Here is a 19,982-nt window from a genome sequence, read left to right on the forward strand (position 1 = left end):
TAAGTATTCATTTTGCACGCCTCATAAGCGAAGCGTTGAGGTGGGTACTACTGTCACTTCGCGCAAAACATCTGATTTTTCAAACTTAAAATGTCTTTATGTATCATACATTGCACTTGTAAGATAATACATACACACACATATTAAGAAAAAACACTATTTTTAACGTTCATGATATTTTTGATGTCATTTTTGTTATTTAAACTAGTTAAAAAACAGTTTAAAAAAGTTCTGTCTTGGACGTCCGTGTGTCTGTATATGCGGATCCTTTTTCTTGTTAACACGATAGCGACCGAAATACTTTACTAATCGAGTATTTTTTTTCTCTTACGCTTGAGTATGCTCAGGAATAGAACCCTTTCATTTTTCAGGGTCTGATTCGATGTGGTGTAATTGTTATTAAATAAACAAAAATAATAATTAATAAATATTTATTAAAAAAAAATTATGAGGCGTGCACTTTTGGATTTTCCAAATTATTACTATTTATTTTCTTTAAGCACTAACGCTCCGTTTTATTACTTCAGTGACCTTATATTCTTAAGTGAATAATGCAAGTATAAAGGCAATGCACATTTAAAAGCAGAATATTAAATTTGTATGTCGAAACAACATTTAAATTGAGGTTGTTGTGGTAATATATTAATTTGACTGTTTTTATTTTTATTTTTTATTTATAACATCCATGTTATTATTTTTTATTTATTAGGTTTAGTTGACGATTCCCATTAGCTTTTATGAATGTAAAATCAGTTAATTGCAATATTTTATTCATTAACAATCCTTAATAATATAAGAGCCCACGACGGCCAGACTTTCCTTTCTTTCGGAAAGTTGAAAGTTTCTCTGTATATGTCTCCTATACAGATAAGAACGACCAGCGACTATCAAGTTTGGGTTGTGGTTACTTTGGCAGGAAACAGGTAGTGAAGGTGTATAAAATAGTACCTAACTTTCATTATAGTTTAAAAGCTAAATTTTATATATGTTACTTGGGGACCTATAAAAAGACATTACCTTAAGAGCCAGACAGTTTTCATGGTTCTTACATCTAGCCAGACACATTTAAAAAATAACTAACATATCATCAAATTCACATAACTACCTAAAAGCGTAACAAATATGAAATAACCCACTAAAAACATTAGTTAACTATAATTATTAAAAAAATAAAAGTATAATATATAAGTAATAAAGTTATTACTTATCTTTTACGGGGGTTTATGTTGATGAAATTTCACGTATCTCGATGACACAATAAAAAAGTCATCGGGATACGTGAAATTCCATCAACATAAGTCTAAGTAAAAGATAAGTAATAACTTTATTACTTATATATTATACTTGAATTTTTTTAATAATTATAGTTAACTAATGTTTTAGTGGGTTATTTCATATTTGTTACGCTTTTAGGTAGTTATGTGAATTTGATGATATGTTAGTTATTTTTTAAATGTGTCTGGCTAGATGTAAGAACCATGAAAACTGTCTGGCTCTTAAGGTAATGTCTTTTTATAGGTCCCCAAGTAACATATATAAAATTTAGCTTTTAAACTATAATGAAAGTTAGGTACTATTTTATACACCTTCACTACCTGTTTCCTGCCAAAGTAACCACAACCCAAACTTGATAGTCGCTGGTCGTTCTTATCTGTATAGGAGACATATACAGAGAAACTTTCAACTTTCCGAAAGAAAGGAAAGTCTGGCCGTCGTGGGCTCTTGATCTATAACGTTTGTGCGTAGGTACTCTTCTTTGTCGTACCCTGACCCCAATCATACGTAAATTGCCACGTATCAAAATATTTTAATGTATTATTACTTGCCTTATCTATCGTTAGTAACTATGTATTAGGTATTATTATATCTTCCGTACCATCAGATTCCGAGAAACTTACATAAATAAGTATCCCCTGAGCGGTTGTGTAGTTTAACAGAAAAAAAAAAAATAGCTCTCTCGTCTTGTAAGCCAGTGTCTAAATAGTAAATATGTTATTCACTTTCTTCAAAAGTTTTTAAAAGCGAACATGATCATAACGCGCCTGGTATATCCAGATATTGTTTTACACGTCGTAACAAAAAAGAAATTTCAAGTTCATTTTTATGTACCTTCATCAATATTATAAATGCGGAGCCTGTCTGTTATGCTTATCGATTTGTGTAAAATTTACAATACAAATAGTTTAAGATCTATGTTTGTCTTAAACTTTTTGTATGGTGCTGGTAGGTAATTTTTACAAAATACATAATGGGAGATTTAAGTTTTTACCAGTGGCTTTGTTCGTGGGTGAAACGGTGAGGTACAGCTACTATGTGTAAAAGTATTATTAGACTTTTTTTACACTTATAAATTACTAGCTTTCCGCCCGCGGCTTCGCCCGCATTTTCAAAGATAAACCCGCATAGTTCCCGTTCCCGTGGGATTTCCGGGATAAAACCTATCCTATGTGTTAATCCAAGTTACCCTCTATATGTGTGCTAAAATTCATTGTAATCGGTTCAGTAGTTTTTGCGTGAAAGAGTAACAAACATCCATACAAACTTTCACATTTATAATATTAATAGGATTTACACGTGCACCATCTAGTATACATTAGTTCACGGTAATACAATTTCCTGGATCGCTATATAGGAATTGCTTAATGAACCGGAGAACTAATGTGGGCGGGGCGGAGGGTCGACGATTGAGATTCGGTTTTAACAGGTAATGATGTTATGTGACGTTGATTGGTTTCAACGTATATACGAGTAGGTATATGGATATATGGTACACAGTATATCCCTTGTATAATATATTTAAGGGACAATAGTTATGCTACTAGAAACAGATTAATTTAATAAGTACATAACTATAATGTAATGTAATAAATTAATTTGAGAATTAAGCTCTGTTAACTTTTGTATAATTAATTTCTATGTTATGACGATTCAAAAGTACTTCTAGAAGAAGTTGAATTGAATAAATAAATAAACGAGTTTGAGTTGAAGTTTTTAATACCACGGCCACGTATTTCTCTCAAACATTTCAAGCTCTTTTAAATTCGCCACAAAATTTAGAATATTCGGAATTGATCCACCGATCGTTATTCCGACATTCACCAAAATCCATTTCTGGTTAAAGTGTGATAACCCAGCGAACAGACAGATGGATAGAATTAGTTTCGCCTTTATATTATTAGTGTGGATCTCTTGAAAAGAGGTCAAGGGTAAATTGAGATTTCAGCTCGCAGGCAGATTTACATTTCCTTCTATTTAAGTACTGTTAGATTTTCCAATGTGCTCGTCGTTTCGTGATGAAGTTGCTAATAATTGTTAATTTAAATTGGGTTATATAAAAATGTTCATTAATTTAATTTGAGATATTTTTAAGTCACAGTACCGGCAAATAAGGTGGATAAATTGATGGTGGGTTGGCACTGTATACACCTACTTATACCTACACTGTATATACCTAGCTTATAAATGGTTTATAATAATATTGAAAATTAGTATATCTTTATGTATATAGGCTTCATAAATTGGACTTAAATTTATAAGTCAATAAAATTGACAAATTAGTCACTAAAATAATACGTCTATCAACTTTGAACTCAATTCAAAGTTGATACACCTATACTTTTCATAAAACGTCAACGCTCGCAAAAGTGGACCAATCGTTGGCACACGCTTATCGCTGACGATAAGGCGAACTATAACACCCGTTAAATGTAAACGAAGTGGAAACTAAAAACGCATTTAACTCAACACGTAGCGGGCTAAGTGGTTGCGGAAGTCGTTTGTAAAAAAAGCGTAAACGGTTGCACTTTGCCTGCGCCTGCGCTACCGTTGGGTATGAATTATGATTGGTAATGCTAATGTAGAGCGACCGCCTCCTTGGTACAGTGGTTGAAGCATGACCGTAGAACCAAGGGATCCTGGGTTCGATTCCCGGTGGAGACGAAGAAAAAAAAATTTCTCGGTCTGGCAGGACACAGACGGCTGTTCACCTACTTGTCCCTAAAGAAAATCGATCAGTGAAACAGATGTATGCATAATGTATCTGCCCCTTAACCCACTTGGGGACATGGGACTTCAATTTTTAATGTAGCACAGTCAGTGTGTGATGCAGATAGCGTAGTAGCACAGATAATATTATAATACTATACTAGTAGCTAAGCTAGTACATATGTATACGATCTTTATGTTTATGATAATAGTAGGTGATGGTCTTGTAAATGTGGAATCGATTTGAAGATTGAAAAACAAACAAAGGCTTTGTTTAGAAAGCAAATATGAATTAGATCATGTAGTATTTTAATTATTTTACATAGAAAGTGAATGACGTAGTTCGCAATGTTTAGAAAGTAATTATTAATTAAAAGTTGTTACTTGCGAAAACTTATCAAAGTTTGAATTACAGTTGAAGTATGTTTTAGCAAAAATGGAATTTATTACTCAGCGTTATTTTAACTTCGATATATTAATATAAAATAGCACATTATTATAATACTTATAACTAGTACTACCTATATTTTATACCGGTATATCGGTTTTCCTAATTATATATTTTATCGTATTCTGATTGGCATCAGTCACCCGATCGTATAACAGTTCAAATATCAACATTGCTGCAATAGCCACATTTCCGAGCACACAGCTAATCAAATTTATATCTATAATAAAATCTTAATTTGTACGTAATTTCGCAACACCCCGAGCCGCTCTGCGAAGCTCTGACAGGGTTCTTCCTCATTAGTTTTGATTTGTGTAGCCGCTCCGGGCGAACCCAACCGCTTCTCTGCAGGACGGCAGGGTTAAATACTCGTGTAGGTAATGATAAACGGTGCTTTCTTGCTGCGAATTTGTACTCGTATTTTACTTCGGCTCGTACTCCGTACATTCCAATTATGTTGGAACGTGTCACCCCTGATGGATCGGGTTTACACCGCGATAGTGTGCTGTCCACCCACCAGGGATTGGACATGAAGATCCATTGATGGAGCATATTTACAGGCGTGGGTGGATGAAGCTCGAATTACTGTGAACTTTATGTCGTGCGTTTTTATCGTGGTATTAATGTGTCAAGAACGGTTCAGTAGAAGAAGTACGATTGTTTATCTACGTATGTTTATGGCAAGAAAAAGTAATATGGATAATTGATTGCATTGTCACAATGTTTACTGTTTATGTTTCGTGTTAGTTGTGTAGTGTGTCTACGTAGTCTATTCTGAAAACAAAATTACTAAAGAATTACATCGGACACCGCTATTTTTATAAAACTTTCTGTGAATTTGGTGGGCAAAAATACATTTCGACACTTGAAACACTCTTCCTAATTGAGTCTTTTTGGACAATATAATTATTTTTAATATGTTTTTTATTTAAAGTATCACAGATAAAATCACATTGACCCGTTCGCTTAATTGCTGTTTGTAAGGACACATTTTCAAATTTAAAACATTAGTAGGGTATATAATGCATGTTTATATTATTATAAATGTTAAGGCCGCTAATTTTGTGGCCATTAAAAACGAGTTTACTTGAGCAGGCCTTGTCTCATTTTGTAAAATATTAGCGAATTAAAATATAGCACATTTATTAATATGAATATCATTTTTAAAGTATTTTAATTGCTCACATTTAAATTATTTATGGGTATAGGTATGAATGATGAAATACTATTTTTTTAATCTGGTTTTGGTTCGTGTTTAAATCTATAATTAATTGTCCATATTAATTATTATAAGGATTTGTTCATTTTTTTTTGTCACTTGTTTTGTGAGAATAGTATCGAACGATTATTGAATTTTTATCTATAGTCCGGGATACATCGCCCATTTTTGCAAGTGATTACTATCAAGCTAATTTTTCGTGAGTAGCTTTATTTTGATGAGATGCCCAATAATTTCATGTACGAAACTCTCGATTGTGGTAGCTTACAGAGGTAACAAGGATAAAAAATTTTGATTTGACGGTTCTCAAATATTTATTACGCAATTTGTAGGACAATATGTCTGTTGAATTATATAAGTATTAAATAAGTAAAAATAAAAAAATCAGCTGGTTAGTAATCATTTATGATGACTTCGTTATCGATACACATTGGAAAGGGGGACTCTTTGATCAAACCATAGATTTTGTAGGACAAATATTTTTTCGAATAATTTAGATAATTATCTTGAGATTGAACAAAAAAAACATTCAGTTAGTAATTAATATTTGAGAACCATCAAATCAAAATATTTTATCCTTGTTTCCTCTGGTAGCTACCACAATCGAGAGTTTTGTACATGAAATTATTGGGCATCTCATCAAAATAAAGCTACTCACGAAAAATTAGCTTGATAGTAATCACTTGCAAAAATGGGCGATGTATCCCGGACTACTATATTCATTTTACTAGAGAACAGCTACGATTTTCTATATCGCATCAAATTACAAATCTTTGTAGGTTGTGCACGTCTCGGTGCATTTTTACCGCGGCCTACTCCCACGATTTGTCACGAAATAAACAAACGTGCGACAATTACCTACGTTACGATCTCTGATGGAGCTGCGTCTGCGCCACAGTAAACAGATGGAAACAGTACGGAAACTAGCCACAAAACGTTCGTAACAGCTGACTAACACAAATATGCTTCAAAGGCTCAAAGCGTATGTCTCGTCCATACGAATAACGAAATTCGTAAGCAGTGGTCGCGGTCAGTAGCGATTGCCCTCTTCAAAGAGCGCACGAAACGTTTTCGTAAAGTATACGCCATAATAACAGATTAAAGATTAACAAATAAACAACCCTATTGCATCAATGGTGAAGACGTTTTTAAATTATTTCATCGAAAATGCTTAGTCGCTTTACTGTTCATATTCTATTTACTGTGTCTATATACACACACGGCGGTGCTCGATTCAGTTTGGGTCGTGCTATCGAGTCGCAATTTGTTCTGCGAACGCTTACTCCTGGGGTAGCTTGTGAATAAATGAGGTATTTTGTTTACAACATGTTTCACCGCTTGCTGATTATGTCCATAAAAGCCTTTTTAACACTTTTTGATGGTGATTTTCACACATTAAATTTAATATGAAATTTATGCAATAGGCTGCATTAACAAATCCAGAATCGAGGTAAACACGGTCATACCAGAGTTGTTTTATCAACTTGATACAATTCATTCTATATTCATAGAAAATTTAAGTAATCTATGAATTTAGAAGTATCTTTGAATAGAGTGGATATAAAATTTGTTTCGTCAAGTTAATTCTTCTATTAACAAAATAAACAAGTCTATTATAATACTGTGACGGTAAAGATGCATATGTTCATATATCTACAAAATTTGAATTTCCTATCGGCTCGAAACAGGTCACACTCATAATTCCGAAGCATTTCCTCGTCGTAGAATTACCATAAGAGCATTTATAATAAGATCATACACATATTTTATTAAGAGAAAGATACGCGGCTCGTCTATTTAGCGTATATCTATGGGCATGTGATTAGTTGAGATAGAGCGGCCATGTAACTAATTTGCTTTGCCCTTTGTTGTAGGTTGACATTCATTAATAAAATAGGGATTATAGGTAGTGTGATTATTTCGATAAAAAATATTTTTGTGTTAATCATCGGTTAGACATTTTTTATTATTTGGCTTAGTGCTGCTATCATCGACTCTAGTTATAAAAGTTTAATTTTACCAAAAGTACATGGTTATGGTAACTTTTGAAACTTATTACCAACTGTATAATCCTTAGTCCAAAGTGAGTAATAATTTTAGTGCTGAAATGAAAAGAGCAAGAAAGTTTCTTGTTTATTTTAATAACGAAATAATTTTATTCAATAAAATAGAGTTTTGGTTGTAGAAGCTCAACAAATCTGCATAGTTTTATCAAATCTTCGGTTGTGGTTTCAGAGCCGTTATTTTTAATACAACACCAATATAATACATTTGTCTATTTCTCGATCTATGAGATCAGTCATGCCGCATGCGGCGTATTGCCATATCGAAGATCACACGCGTCGGTAAACATCCCAGACGATATAAACCACACTAAACGAATTGAAAGGATATACTGATATCTCTATATAAAATTCTCGTGTCACAATGTTACTTACCATACTCCTTCGAAACGGCTGGACCGATTCAATATGAAATTTTCAGTGCATATCAGCTAGGTCTGATAATCGGACGTCTATTTTTAATACCCCTAGTGGCAAAACAACGTTTGCAGGGGCAAGCGACGTTAGTTTGTGTTATATATTGTGAAATTTTTTAACTTTTAAATGTTATTTAACTAATCCAAAAGACATTATAACCCCTTCAGCGTCTATGTATATTGTACCTGTAAGTGCCTAGTCAATAATTAACGAATCTGTTGATAAATAATATTCTTTTTCGTACGATTACGTCTTCTTGGATCCATACGTAGTGCCGTTTTTACTTTCTTGAGTGGGCTGTTATAACGTCCCACGTACATTTAATATTATATTTACTCTGACCTATTTTATTTATAGACAAATTGAATTGTATCAAAACGTATTTCTCTATTTTGTTAGTAGACCGTATTTTCATGATATCGTGACCTATCATTTATAAATAATTTCGATGAAATAAAATTTACAGAGCCACGGTAATAACTTGATTTGAAATGAGGTTAGTTGGAAACCTGTATCGGAATTCTTAAGTAATATATGAGACGTCGTGATTGTATAGCATACTTCTAGGAACCATTTGTTACCTATTATTAATGTTTTCTCACGTGAATTATTTATTGATTAAATATCTGTTGTTGGTATAATTAATCGTGTTTTTAATTAAGTATCTTAAGGCGTTGTATTCTTATAAGAAGGATTATTATCTATACAGCGATCTTCTAAACATAAGACACTTTCAAATTGTAATATTTTACACTTTGTATTATTTTCTCATAACATAATGGATATGTTTTTATTTTATTCATTTTATAGAATCCTTATCGTTGTATTGTAGGTATTCGTAAATTATTCACAACACCTAACGTCAAGACAATATCACTTTTCAATATATATTTTAGATAATAACGTATTCATATAGGGTATGTATGTAAAAGTCTACCTTCCAGTCTCGTCGTTTATAAAAATTACCAATCCATTTCTGTCGAATAACATATATGTACGCATATGTGCCTTTACACACGAGTTATATTACGGAGAATGTACCCAAAATATCGGAGTCACGAAGCTACTTAGGCGGGCATTGAATGCTTGGAAAAAACGGAGCGGCGCTCTCCCCAGGGACACGTATAGAAAGATATCACGGAGCGTGGCAAATGAGGTCTCTGAACTCGACGAAGTGAGATACGACTTGGCATAAATAGTGTCTCACATTTCGAAGGCGTTTTGAAATAGCCACCAACCAACAAATGTGTCCTAGCGAGTTGATAGGCGATTGACAGCGGACAGGTTGAAGTAAAATTCGCGGCAGTTGGCTTAAGTTAGCAAAGATACAGCAAAATCATAGACGCAAATTAATAATAGCGATAGATAGGCAGCGATTAGCGAACTGGTTGAAGGTAAATTTCGCGACGGTAAGCTAAAGTTGGCATGTTGAAGGTAACCACAAAAGATACAGGAAAATGATACTCATATTTACAAAGCAAACGAAACATCAACCCCAATTCCGTATTCACGTTCACACAGTTCATTGACCGCTTATCGCCTAGATAAGAATAGTCTAATCCTAAAAAATATTTACGACCAGTCGACCGTTACATATTTTTATTAACATAACAACATAATTATTTTAATAACGCGCCATATATTTAAAGTTTACGATGTTACATGATGGGCCATTAATTTGAGATTTTAAAGTTAACTCGTTGGCCAAAAGAGTCGTTCTTTGTGTTCTTTATGAAAAGTAAATTGTGAATAACCTCCTCCTTTTTTTTGAAGTCGGTTAAAAAGTAGACGTTTATAACACAACTACTCGTATTATTAATATGGAGAAATTTCACACGCAAACATTCTACGTGGCTAGACAAATACAATAAAGCATTTTATAGTTATTGGCCCATTGCCCTTAAATAAAGCTTTTGTGCTGCGTGATTAGTGAGTACATGTGATGGCCTATATAGGTGTCTTAGTGGGGTCAAGTAACAGGTGCATTTCACATCTGTTCAATTGTAATATTTTTGTAATACAAGATTGTAATTAGCCTTCTGTGCGGTACGAAAATAGAGCTTTTTTGTGACTATCGGTGATCGAGTTATGGCTAAATAAAAGTAGCATTTTTTATATAATTACATAGAGTCAGTGTCAGGTGTTAATTTTGAAGAACTCCGTGAAACTTAATATTATCTGAGTTAAGCGCAATGTAACTTTGTAAAGTTAAGTCGATCGTGACACGAAAAACATAGCGTGTTGTACTTGCTGAACTCTTCAAATGTGGGATCAGTTTTAATACTTTGAAAACAATCGCGACAGCATTAAGATTCTGATATCAATCGGCTTCAAAGAGAAGACTGTCCCCATTTTTTTAAGAACCGAGAACGAGATATACCTACATATGTCTTTCATGTTCATAATTTCGAAAAAAGTTGAATTTTGCTATTTCTTTTCCACAATCTAACGTTGCTCGTAAAAGCCATATAAGTTTAGGAACGTATTGTCCGTGGGAGGCGTGTGGCGCTTACGTGATTCGGTGATATGTCAGTAACAAAAATTGTCTCAACAAAAGCGACACATTAACAAGAAATGTTTTTATCTTTTTACTAAGATTAATCTCAATATCTCCTCATTTTATTGAAGGTTTATGAGTACATTTGCTTGTTTGTCGAGCAAGTACTGCATGCCGGCGCTTGTACACTCGCGTTATTAATACAAAGACAAGGCGTACATACATTACGTGTGTCCTTAGCCTTTACCATACATCCAAGTTGACATCGAGATCACGTTTCTCGCAAGATAACATCCTCGGTTTCAATTAAAACGATTATTCTGTCGCACTGGCGTTTTATATCAATTATTCATGCATGATGAATATTTATCAAGTCTCACTGTTGCTGTAATAGGTACCCATAATTTTATTGGAAGCCGACTGGTACTAATGCATCGGCGCTTTTTACATGTATGTTTGTGGGTGGCAATTTAGATTCTTATTATCGACTTTTTAATTTGTGTTAATTGAACGGGTTCATCCTACAATTTGATGTAGAAATTTTAAATTTATCATCGCACATTGATCAACTATGTAAGAAATAACGACGTACTCTTGTAATTATTAATATAAAATTGTTATCTGTATGTAAATCGTTGCTACCGACTACAAATACGTGTTTTAATAATGGCGTGCTTGTTTCGTACTATGTCTTCTTTGCGGTGAAAGTTACGTGGGAGCTCGGTACTGAGAGAAGGTTTTTAATTATGTAGATTCGAAATTAAAATACTATGTTGCTTTTATGTTATGTTAATTTTACATTCTTATCGTACTAAAGTATCTGGGATGCAATACAACTAATCTGGCGAGAGTAGGTGGGACATTATGGAGGTATTTCTCGACTAGTGCCTTATTAATAAAACTGTTTTTATTGCGTAGGTTTGTTTCTTTGTTTTCCATTTAAAATTGGAAAGGTAGATTAGAAAAAGTATGAATATATATTTAAATGTATGTCCTAGTGGTGGTATAGTCCTATTGTGTGTGGACAACTAATCTTTAAGTAACAATAATAACAAACATAACTGTTAGTTTTTTCTAAGAAGCCATTATCGACTTCTGTTGAATAGATAAGATAGAATAAACTATCTAGCGTCTAGAATGTTATTCCAGACGTCCAATATATCCGCTGGCATGTGTCCGATTGAAATGGCTGAGCGTTAGGTAACACGCATTCTCTTTGCCCATTAAATTGAAAACTGAGACCCGGCAGCATTGCATTTTCGAAGAAGGGCACACGGTCCCGTTACATTTATGCAAGGAGCAATCATCGATATCGCAAATGCCACTTTTGTAATATATTACTGAGCCAATACGCCGCCTCCGTATTCAAAGCGGGGAAAGGTTAAAGAGTGGTGCAGCTCAGCGCGAGCAGAAGTAACCAGTTCCGCCTCGTTAGCAGACGAAAATTAATTGTAGTTTACGGCGACACTCCATAAATATGATTTAAGGGGCCCTCTTCCGCGTGTCGGCCGGACAAGTTGAGGATTAATGCTGGACTATAACCAGCCAACCAAGATTCGCTATTTATTTTGCGACCGTTAACATTGCTCGCTGTCTCCTATTAGGCATGTTTCATTTCTTGGAACACTACGAAAGATTGGGATAGCGTTATAAGAGGTGATAAACGTGAGGCGGTAAAGTTAGTGTATATTGTAAAGCATTCAGCTGAGTGATATATATTGAATTCATGTATCCTTTGAATCTAATAAATAACTAACGCGCATGCACGGCTTAGGTAGTTCGCCGTAAAATTGGTAATTGAATTTGACGCGTGCTCGGGACAGGTTTCTAATTCTATTTTATATGTTATCATAATGTCTGCTCCATAAAGCATAGCGAAGCGAGCGGATTATTAATTAAATTTTAATTCATTAAACTGGTAGAAGTAAATCTGGATGGTATATGATTGTCCACACAGGAATACCACCGGACAAAAGGTGTTGTCAAATCACATGAACTCATATAATAGGTACATAAAGCGCATTCACGCACAATCTGATAATTTTCCATTTCACCATTTACATTGAATAGTTTGATTAATAGAGAGAGAGTTGTATAGTCGGCGGGGCATTAAAATGTCGCAGCGTATGCAAATGTTGGTAAGAGATGTATGTATGTTTTTTTCGTGTTGATACTTGATACAAGATAGCGCTTCGCCGTATTCGTGTAGGTCGGGGCGCCGCGATGTGACACACAGACCGACTGACACTTTAATGCGTGTTCTACACAGATGGGACGGTCTTTACATGCTTTATAACTTGGGTCGCTCATTGTTTTCGCTAGACGCAAGTGAGATTGTGTGCACCGGGGCCTAATGGAGCGCAGACGTGGATATGGTTTTATTGTGTGCATTGCATTCGTCGTATGTGGGAGGTGGTACGAAAAGTAAATAGACGTATAAAAAGCGTAATTAAACTTAAAAAGATATTTCTGATCTTTATTATTTTTCCGACTCAATATAAGTTATAAAAAAAAATTATAATAATATTTATATAAAACGAGTTTTACTGCATTCTTGTTAAAAATTATCATTTCACGCATTGATTATTGCATTGTTTCCTTAAAGTAATATTCCTATAAAACATAACCATATAAAGTAAATATACCACCCATTGCTTATTCAGTTCTTAATCCGGTTTTTGCAACGTTTTTATCAATCCGCGCGTAACAATTTGGTCGAGCTTTTCAATTGAATGTAACTCTCGGAGGTGAAATTTCCGATTTCCTCTGCAACGAGCGTAGGTTAGCAGATGTCACGTAACCGGCGATATTATCGGCACTTTATGCCCTAACGAGACATAAAGTGAAACGCTCACCGGGTCTACAGTTCACGCGCCCACGTCATAATAACATGAAGGAACCCAGATATATAGTTTTATAGCATTCAAATGCTGTATAAATGAGATTTTTTTAAGAATGGAAAGTGGTGTTACTTTGACATATAAACCGAAAGTGGAAAATAAATTCGATTGCTCTGACGGGATCACGGATGGCCGTGGTGGGCGGTGGAGGATAGGCGTCGTGGGTTCGAATTCCGCCTAGTGATCTTCTTATATATAAAAATGAATCGCAAAATGTGTTGGTAAGCGCATAACTCGAGAACGGCTGAACCGATTTCGATAATTCTTTTTTTATTATATTCCTTGAAGTACGAGGATGGTTCTTATGTAGAGAAAACGTAAATATGTACCACGGGCGAAGCCGGGGCGGACCGCTAGTATTATTATAAATTTCTCATAAGGGAACCCTTTTAGAAAGTATTTAATGGACGATGCCATCTCGCAGACAGATGATCGCGGGTCGAGGTTGATACGAGACGGGTTGTCGGTTGCACGTCGAGTTTAGACAATCTACAGATTTCTTAATATCGTAGTATAGGTACATATTGCGTTTTGAAAGTATGGATGCGTCCGTGTATGTAATTATGTAAATGCGATGTGGGAAATGTTGATAGGACGTCTAATGGACGGTTATTAAATGTATTCTGTAAATGAGCGGAACTAAAGATGATTGTCGAATTATCTATGTATGTTTATTGGGGAAAGGTTAATGATAATGCAGCATATTAACATGTCATAATTGAAAGTTCGGAAAGTTCGGTTCAGAAATAAAGTCCGTTACTTTTCTTCAGTATGTGCGAGAAATCCTCTCTTTACAAAGCCTAACATCAGTCAATTAAATTGAATTTATTACATTTGTTAGTTATTGTAAGAATTCAATATTTAATTAAGCAATTTATTTCTGACTAATACCTATAGCAGACGCGACAGCTTTTTCCACTTACAGGAGCGCCAGGCTAAATTGTAAAAATGTGGTAGAACATACATTTTTCAGTTTACTTAAAATATTTTCTTACTTTACTGAATTCACATACAGTTTAATAGCCTAATAGGTTTAAATCTTGTACTGCATAGTGTTCTAATCAAATAATAACAATATATAATGGAGTTAAGCCGCACTTGAAAGCTCTAGAGATTGTACACTATAATCTAATAAATATGTAACTATAATCAATATGTATTTGAGTATACCGCTGAATAAGATATTGATTAAAGCAATAAATAGGTTCTTATTGTGTTTAGTTCTGGAAGTTTAATACTTACCATTTATTTTATGGTTATAGGATTTTAAAACACTAGCTCGTGGCTGGTTTTACCCACATAGCTCCATTTCTACTGGTCTTAGCGTTGACTATATAACACTGAAAGAATTATTCAAATGGACCAACGATCAAACAAACACTTCAGTAGATATTATAAGCTATGCGCCCGAGGCTTCGCCCGCTTCTCACAAACTTGGCAAATTATATACCTACTAAAACCTTCTTGAATCACTATATCTATTAAAAAACCCATCAAAATCTGTTGCATAATTTTAAAGATCTAAGCCTACAGACACACGGTGGAGAGAGACTTTGTTTTATACTATGTAGTGATTGCATGGATTAGCAATTGCCGCTTTGAAGTATGAAGAGATTATTCATTATTCTAGTAACTCTAGACTTCCGTCGCATAAATAAATAATAGCTGTTATTATTGTATCATTGATTCATCAATGACAAAGCACCATTATTCATACAGATTAGATATGCGATAATGACGGCTAATTGTTGGCTAGACGGGATAAATTAGGATATGTATGAAGCGATGACTTCTTAATTAGCGAGTTTTGTTCATATTTGAGTGCAATATGCCTAGAAAGATTAGATATTTGGAGATCGAGTTCTCTATTCGTAGGTTAAAATTTTATGTAGGTATGAATGGTTTTTCTTTTATTTTGTTTTACTGTTCAAGCATTGCTTATAAATAATTTCTATTCAGTTGTGATTGCTAATAAATTTTATGGTTTATTGTATTTTAATAACAATAAAATAGTAGAAAATATAGAAAAGCTATCTCTCTTTCTATATGTAGTTTTGTAAAAGCGTGTCTTTTATATTATTACTAGCGGTCCGCCCCGGCTTCGCCCGTGGTACATATGAAAAATAGATGTTGGCCGATTCTCAGACTTACCCGATATGCACAGAAAATTTCATGAGAATCGGTCCACCCGTTTCGGAGGAGTATGCAGACTAACATTGTGACACGAGAATTTTATATATAAGATTCATTAAGTGTTATTGCTTATGTCTTATAGTATATAAGTAGTTATTAACTTCCCATACTTTTTCACGTCAATCGCGGTATGACCTACATTTACCTATGACGAACTCTCTCATACATACAGTATTGAGTATATTTTCAATTACAAAAGTTTCCAAGCACCTTAGTATTCTACGTGCTTTCAAACTCTCAAACATAGCTAGCTGCTCGCTCGACATGCTTTAATTAAACATTTATTAAATAAGCGGGCGTTTCAGATCATAATCTCTATGTTTTGGGCATAAATATGGCAATAAAATTAGTAAACGAGTCACGCACGAATTCTTGTACATTTTAGCGTTATCTCGGATGGATTAGATAGTCTTTTTGGAAATTCCTTTAAAACTTACACACTTATTAAACAAAGATGAAGATTTTGTTTGTTTGCTTGAACGCGCTAATCTCAGAAACTACGGGTCCTATTTAAAAAATTATTTCACTGTTAGATATTTATCGAGGAAGGATTTTTGCTATAATATATCATCACGCTTCAACTAATAGAAGCGGAGCAATGCGGGAAAAACGGCGGGGCATAGCTAGTCCTAGCACTCCTAGCTAACTAGTGTATGTTTAGTGGATGAGTCATACCATTGGAATTTCTATTGTACCTATAATTAATATATGGATCTATTTGTTACAGGTAAGCGATACATCAATATTGAACACATTTGGAGCGATGCCAGCGGTCGTAATATCAAAGGTAATATTAGAATTTATCACAAGTCGACGTTCCCACCTAGATTGATATCGGGAATATTTTGCATTTGTAATATTGTCATTTTTACGTAGACATTATTGGAGATTTTTTTTACAACAAAGAGCAGATTGTATCGGAAGAATGTAATCATTTTATGTGACACGAATTTTTTTGCGTCTTTTACATACGTCAAAGTTATCTCTACGGTACTAAATCGATTTGTTTCAGATGGGTTTTCTGTAATTCTGTAAGTTCACGAAGGCGAACGATTAGGTATTTGTATGAAGAGAAGCAAAAAGCTTTTTTGTTATACATTATTATTTGTATAGGTATGTATATTATCTATATACACAGTACAGTAATATCAATAAACGTGATTAAATAAATCAATTTGCAAGTTCGATGCGTTTCAAATTGCGCCAAAGCACTCTGCAACTATAAAAATAATTATCACCGCTAATGCAAACTCTTAATACAATAAAACATCAATCACAAGATCATAACATTTACTTGTTTTTGCTTATTAAAAGTGCATTTTATACAATTATCGTTGAATGATAATCTGATGCAATTAGGTACAATGCGAATTGCCTAGCTTTATCATTCTCTGCGGCTGGAAAAAGTAAAGAGCTTTCAACGGCTATAAATTATTATGGCAAGATAAACAGTTTGATTTGCAGTGGCGATGTTTTCTCTCATTTCCCAACGATTGCGGTTCGAGTGACGCTTTCTAGCTACTGGGCGATAAACTGTCGATTATTGAAATGTTCACTTTCTAATGCGTCTTTTATTGTGCGTGTAATGAAAACTTTATCGTTTGCGGCGTTTCATTTGCATGTTTCTATTTGAGCGGATATCTACATGTTTGTATATCGAATATCGGATGAATGGTTTAAATGCATTGTGAACGTAAATTATTTGTGATTCATTTTGTTAAGTATGATTATGATTATGTAAATGTTTTCAATGTTCGCGCAGTCACAAGAGATATCTAGGTTTATTTCGGTAACTAAGTAATTAAACTAACGCTTTAACTTTTGTTTATAGGTGTATCCTTTAAAACTTATCTCTTTTAAAATTGTATATTACATTACATGTTGATATTTTAATATAATAATACGTGAGGCACTCGGGGACTGCCGCGGTAAAGCTATTGCATGCTATGCCTTCAAGCCACACCTCCGTGGCCGTCGGAGTGGGGAGCGTGAGGTTTTTTCGTTACGGAATTTCTGGATTCGGTCACCGCGCTCAAGGCCCACAATAGAAGCTATGCAATAGCTTAAAAATGTAGTCGTGTTGCTTATGTAGGTTTGAGCTCTATTAAATAACATACTTGTACCACGTTTGTCTTTGGAAGGTGATACTGTTACATTCGGATACCGAAACGTATCTTCCACCGTCCATTGACCACAGACTACAGAGCGTATGTCGCGTCGAATAATCACGGAATCGTTACTCGACCGCCATTAACAACAAAAACTCTTCTATCGACAAAAAAAACTCTCACATGATTAACCCCGACTTTGATAAGCATCCTATACTCGCTAGGGTTGACATTTGATGATATTTAGTAGGTTAATCATAAATTAAAGACTTTTACGTGTAGCAAACAATTTATTTATAGTAAGCAGACTCGTAATTATAGCACAGAATACACCACAACATTAAAAAAGAGAAGCAATGCAGATTAGATTGTGATTTTTTATATATTATCTAAGAACATTATGTCTGATTACCTGGTGGTGTTGTATCATTCAGATATTTACACCTATGTTGAGCCCATCCATATAGCGGAGATACACACCACCCCAGTTAAACTATTTTACACTTAAAATATTTAACAACTAGCTTTCCGCCTGCGGCTTCGCCCGCGTTTTCAAAAAAAAAACCCGCATAGTTCCCGTTCCCGTGGGATTTCCGGGATAAAACCTAGCCTATGTCACTCAGAAATGATGTAGCTTTCCAACAGTGAAAGAATTTTTCAAATCTGCCAAGTAGTTTCGGAGCCTATTCAATTCATACAAACAAACAAACAAACAAAAAATCAAACCTTTCCTCTTTATAATATTTGTATAGATGTATAGATAATTCAAACGATTGGCAACCCTACTACGTCCACATGAATATCGAACGTCCATATCTATATATTATTTTGAACTTCTCAGATGTTTCACTCGGAATTCCTATCGAGGTCCTTTGATCTCTGACGTCGACGGAACGCTTTAAAACTTCCCAGATCATTATCTGTATTTATGTGGGACTGCAATCAATCGGCGAGTGTATTAATGTGCTGTAAAATGCTTTAGAGTTTTCTTCAAACATTATAGATTAAATAAATATTTTATTTGTACGAAGAAACTGGATAGTTGATATCGAGAGAAATCAAAGTTTAGTTTAGCGATGGATTAGATGGCTTGTTCTGAAAGCTTGTTTGTAAAGCTTCAGTTGTTAATCGTAGATTTCGGCTTTCCTTCTCACGCTGTGTATTCAGTGTATTGAAGTACAATTTCCTTATAAAAATTCTGAAGGCATTCAGTACTTTACGAAACTTCTAAAAAATACGAATGATGATTTAAAGTAACCTTAAAGAATGTTATTAATTACACAGTAATCAATTCATTTCATTTTTATATTAAAAGAGTTTGAGCCTTCTTATATCCTTGGAAATTAATGTTGAAAAAAAGACTCGAAAGTATTTTTGAAGTCGGTTCAAAAAAAACGCGGATGTTCGACATGGAAATTTTGCTTACGTATTTGTCATGTAAATAAATGCAAGGATGCTCATTGCTCGCGTGCAGGAATCGGCTCCGTCGCCGATTACCGGAACACGGTACAATTTCCCGTGCGGAATCGAACTGGCGACCTTTTTGTATGTATAGCTATAAGTATGCATATTTATGATAGTTGTAACTGCCACATAAATATTGGTGCAGTCGATTTGATAAACAATTAGAAAATTAATAAGCAATAGTTAAAATTTCATCCTTGATCAAGTCCTTAAACTAATAGATAAACGGTGTTTTAATCTCATCTTAAATGCCCCACTAAGTATAGTAGGCATAACAAAGCTTAATCCATTCTACTACTCTGTCTCCAACCATGTATTGTGAAAATCTTAACCGAAATAACGTTTAAAACCAGTAGTTATTTAAATACATTACCATAATAGCCTAGTTCCCTTATCACGGACAGACGGAGTAGCGATGCGGATTGATCGATGTACTGTTAACTCACTGACTGACTGACTGACTGAATGACTGACTGACTGACATTTACATCAATTCGCGAAGCTTTCTAGCTTTGCGAAAAATGTGGAACGAAATAGTCGTCAGTTTAATTTATTGCGCCATGGTTCGGAGGAGTTGACTAACGATTTGGACATTTTTGTTTAAATATTTAAGTTAGATTGGTATTTGGTACTGTAACAAATGCAATTCCAAATAGTCAATTTTATGAAAGACAAATAAATAATAATAT

At 34.3% G+C, this 19,982-nt stretch overlaps 1 protein-coding gene across 7 annotated transcripts in view; it reads left to right on the top strand.

Annotated features, from left to right (window-relative positions):
- The window catches only part of twin (CCR4-NOT transcription complex subunit 6-like twin), a 204,630-nt gene that overhangs the window by 115,929 nt on the left and 68,719 nt on the right, over positions 1 to 19,982 (top strand). For 4 of the 7 annotated variants that reach the window (XM_089695132.1, XM_089695134.1, XM_089695133.1 and 1 more), the window contains exon 5: positions 16,449 to 16,508. The exons of the other annotated variants lie outside the window; for them this stretch is intronic. In XM_089695132.1, coding sequence (XP_089551258.1) covers positions 16,449 to 16,508 — 60 coding nt within the window. The remainder of the gene's footprint in view (positions 1 to 16,448; positions 16,509 to 19,982) is intronic. 7 annotated transcript variants of the gene reach the window in all.

Source organism: Colias philodice, chromosome 5 (assembly GCF_061535455.1).
Source record: "Colias philodice isolate Cphi_HAF_F1 chromosome 5, ilColPhil1 Martin Lab GWU primary, whole genome shotgun sequence".
Taxonomy (NCBI): domain Eukaryota; kingdom Metazoa; phylum Arthropoda; class Insecta; order Lepidoptera; family Pieridae; genus Colias; species Colias philodice.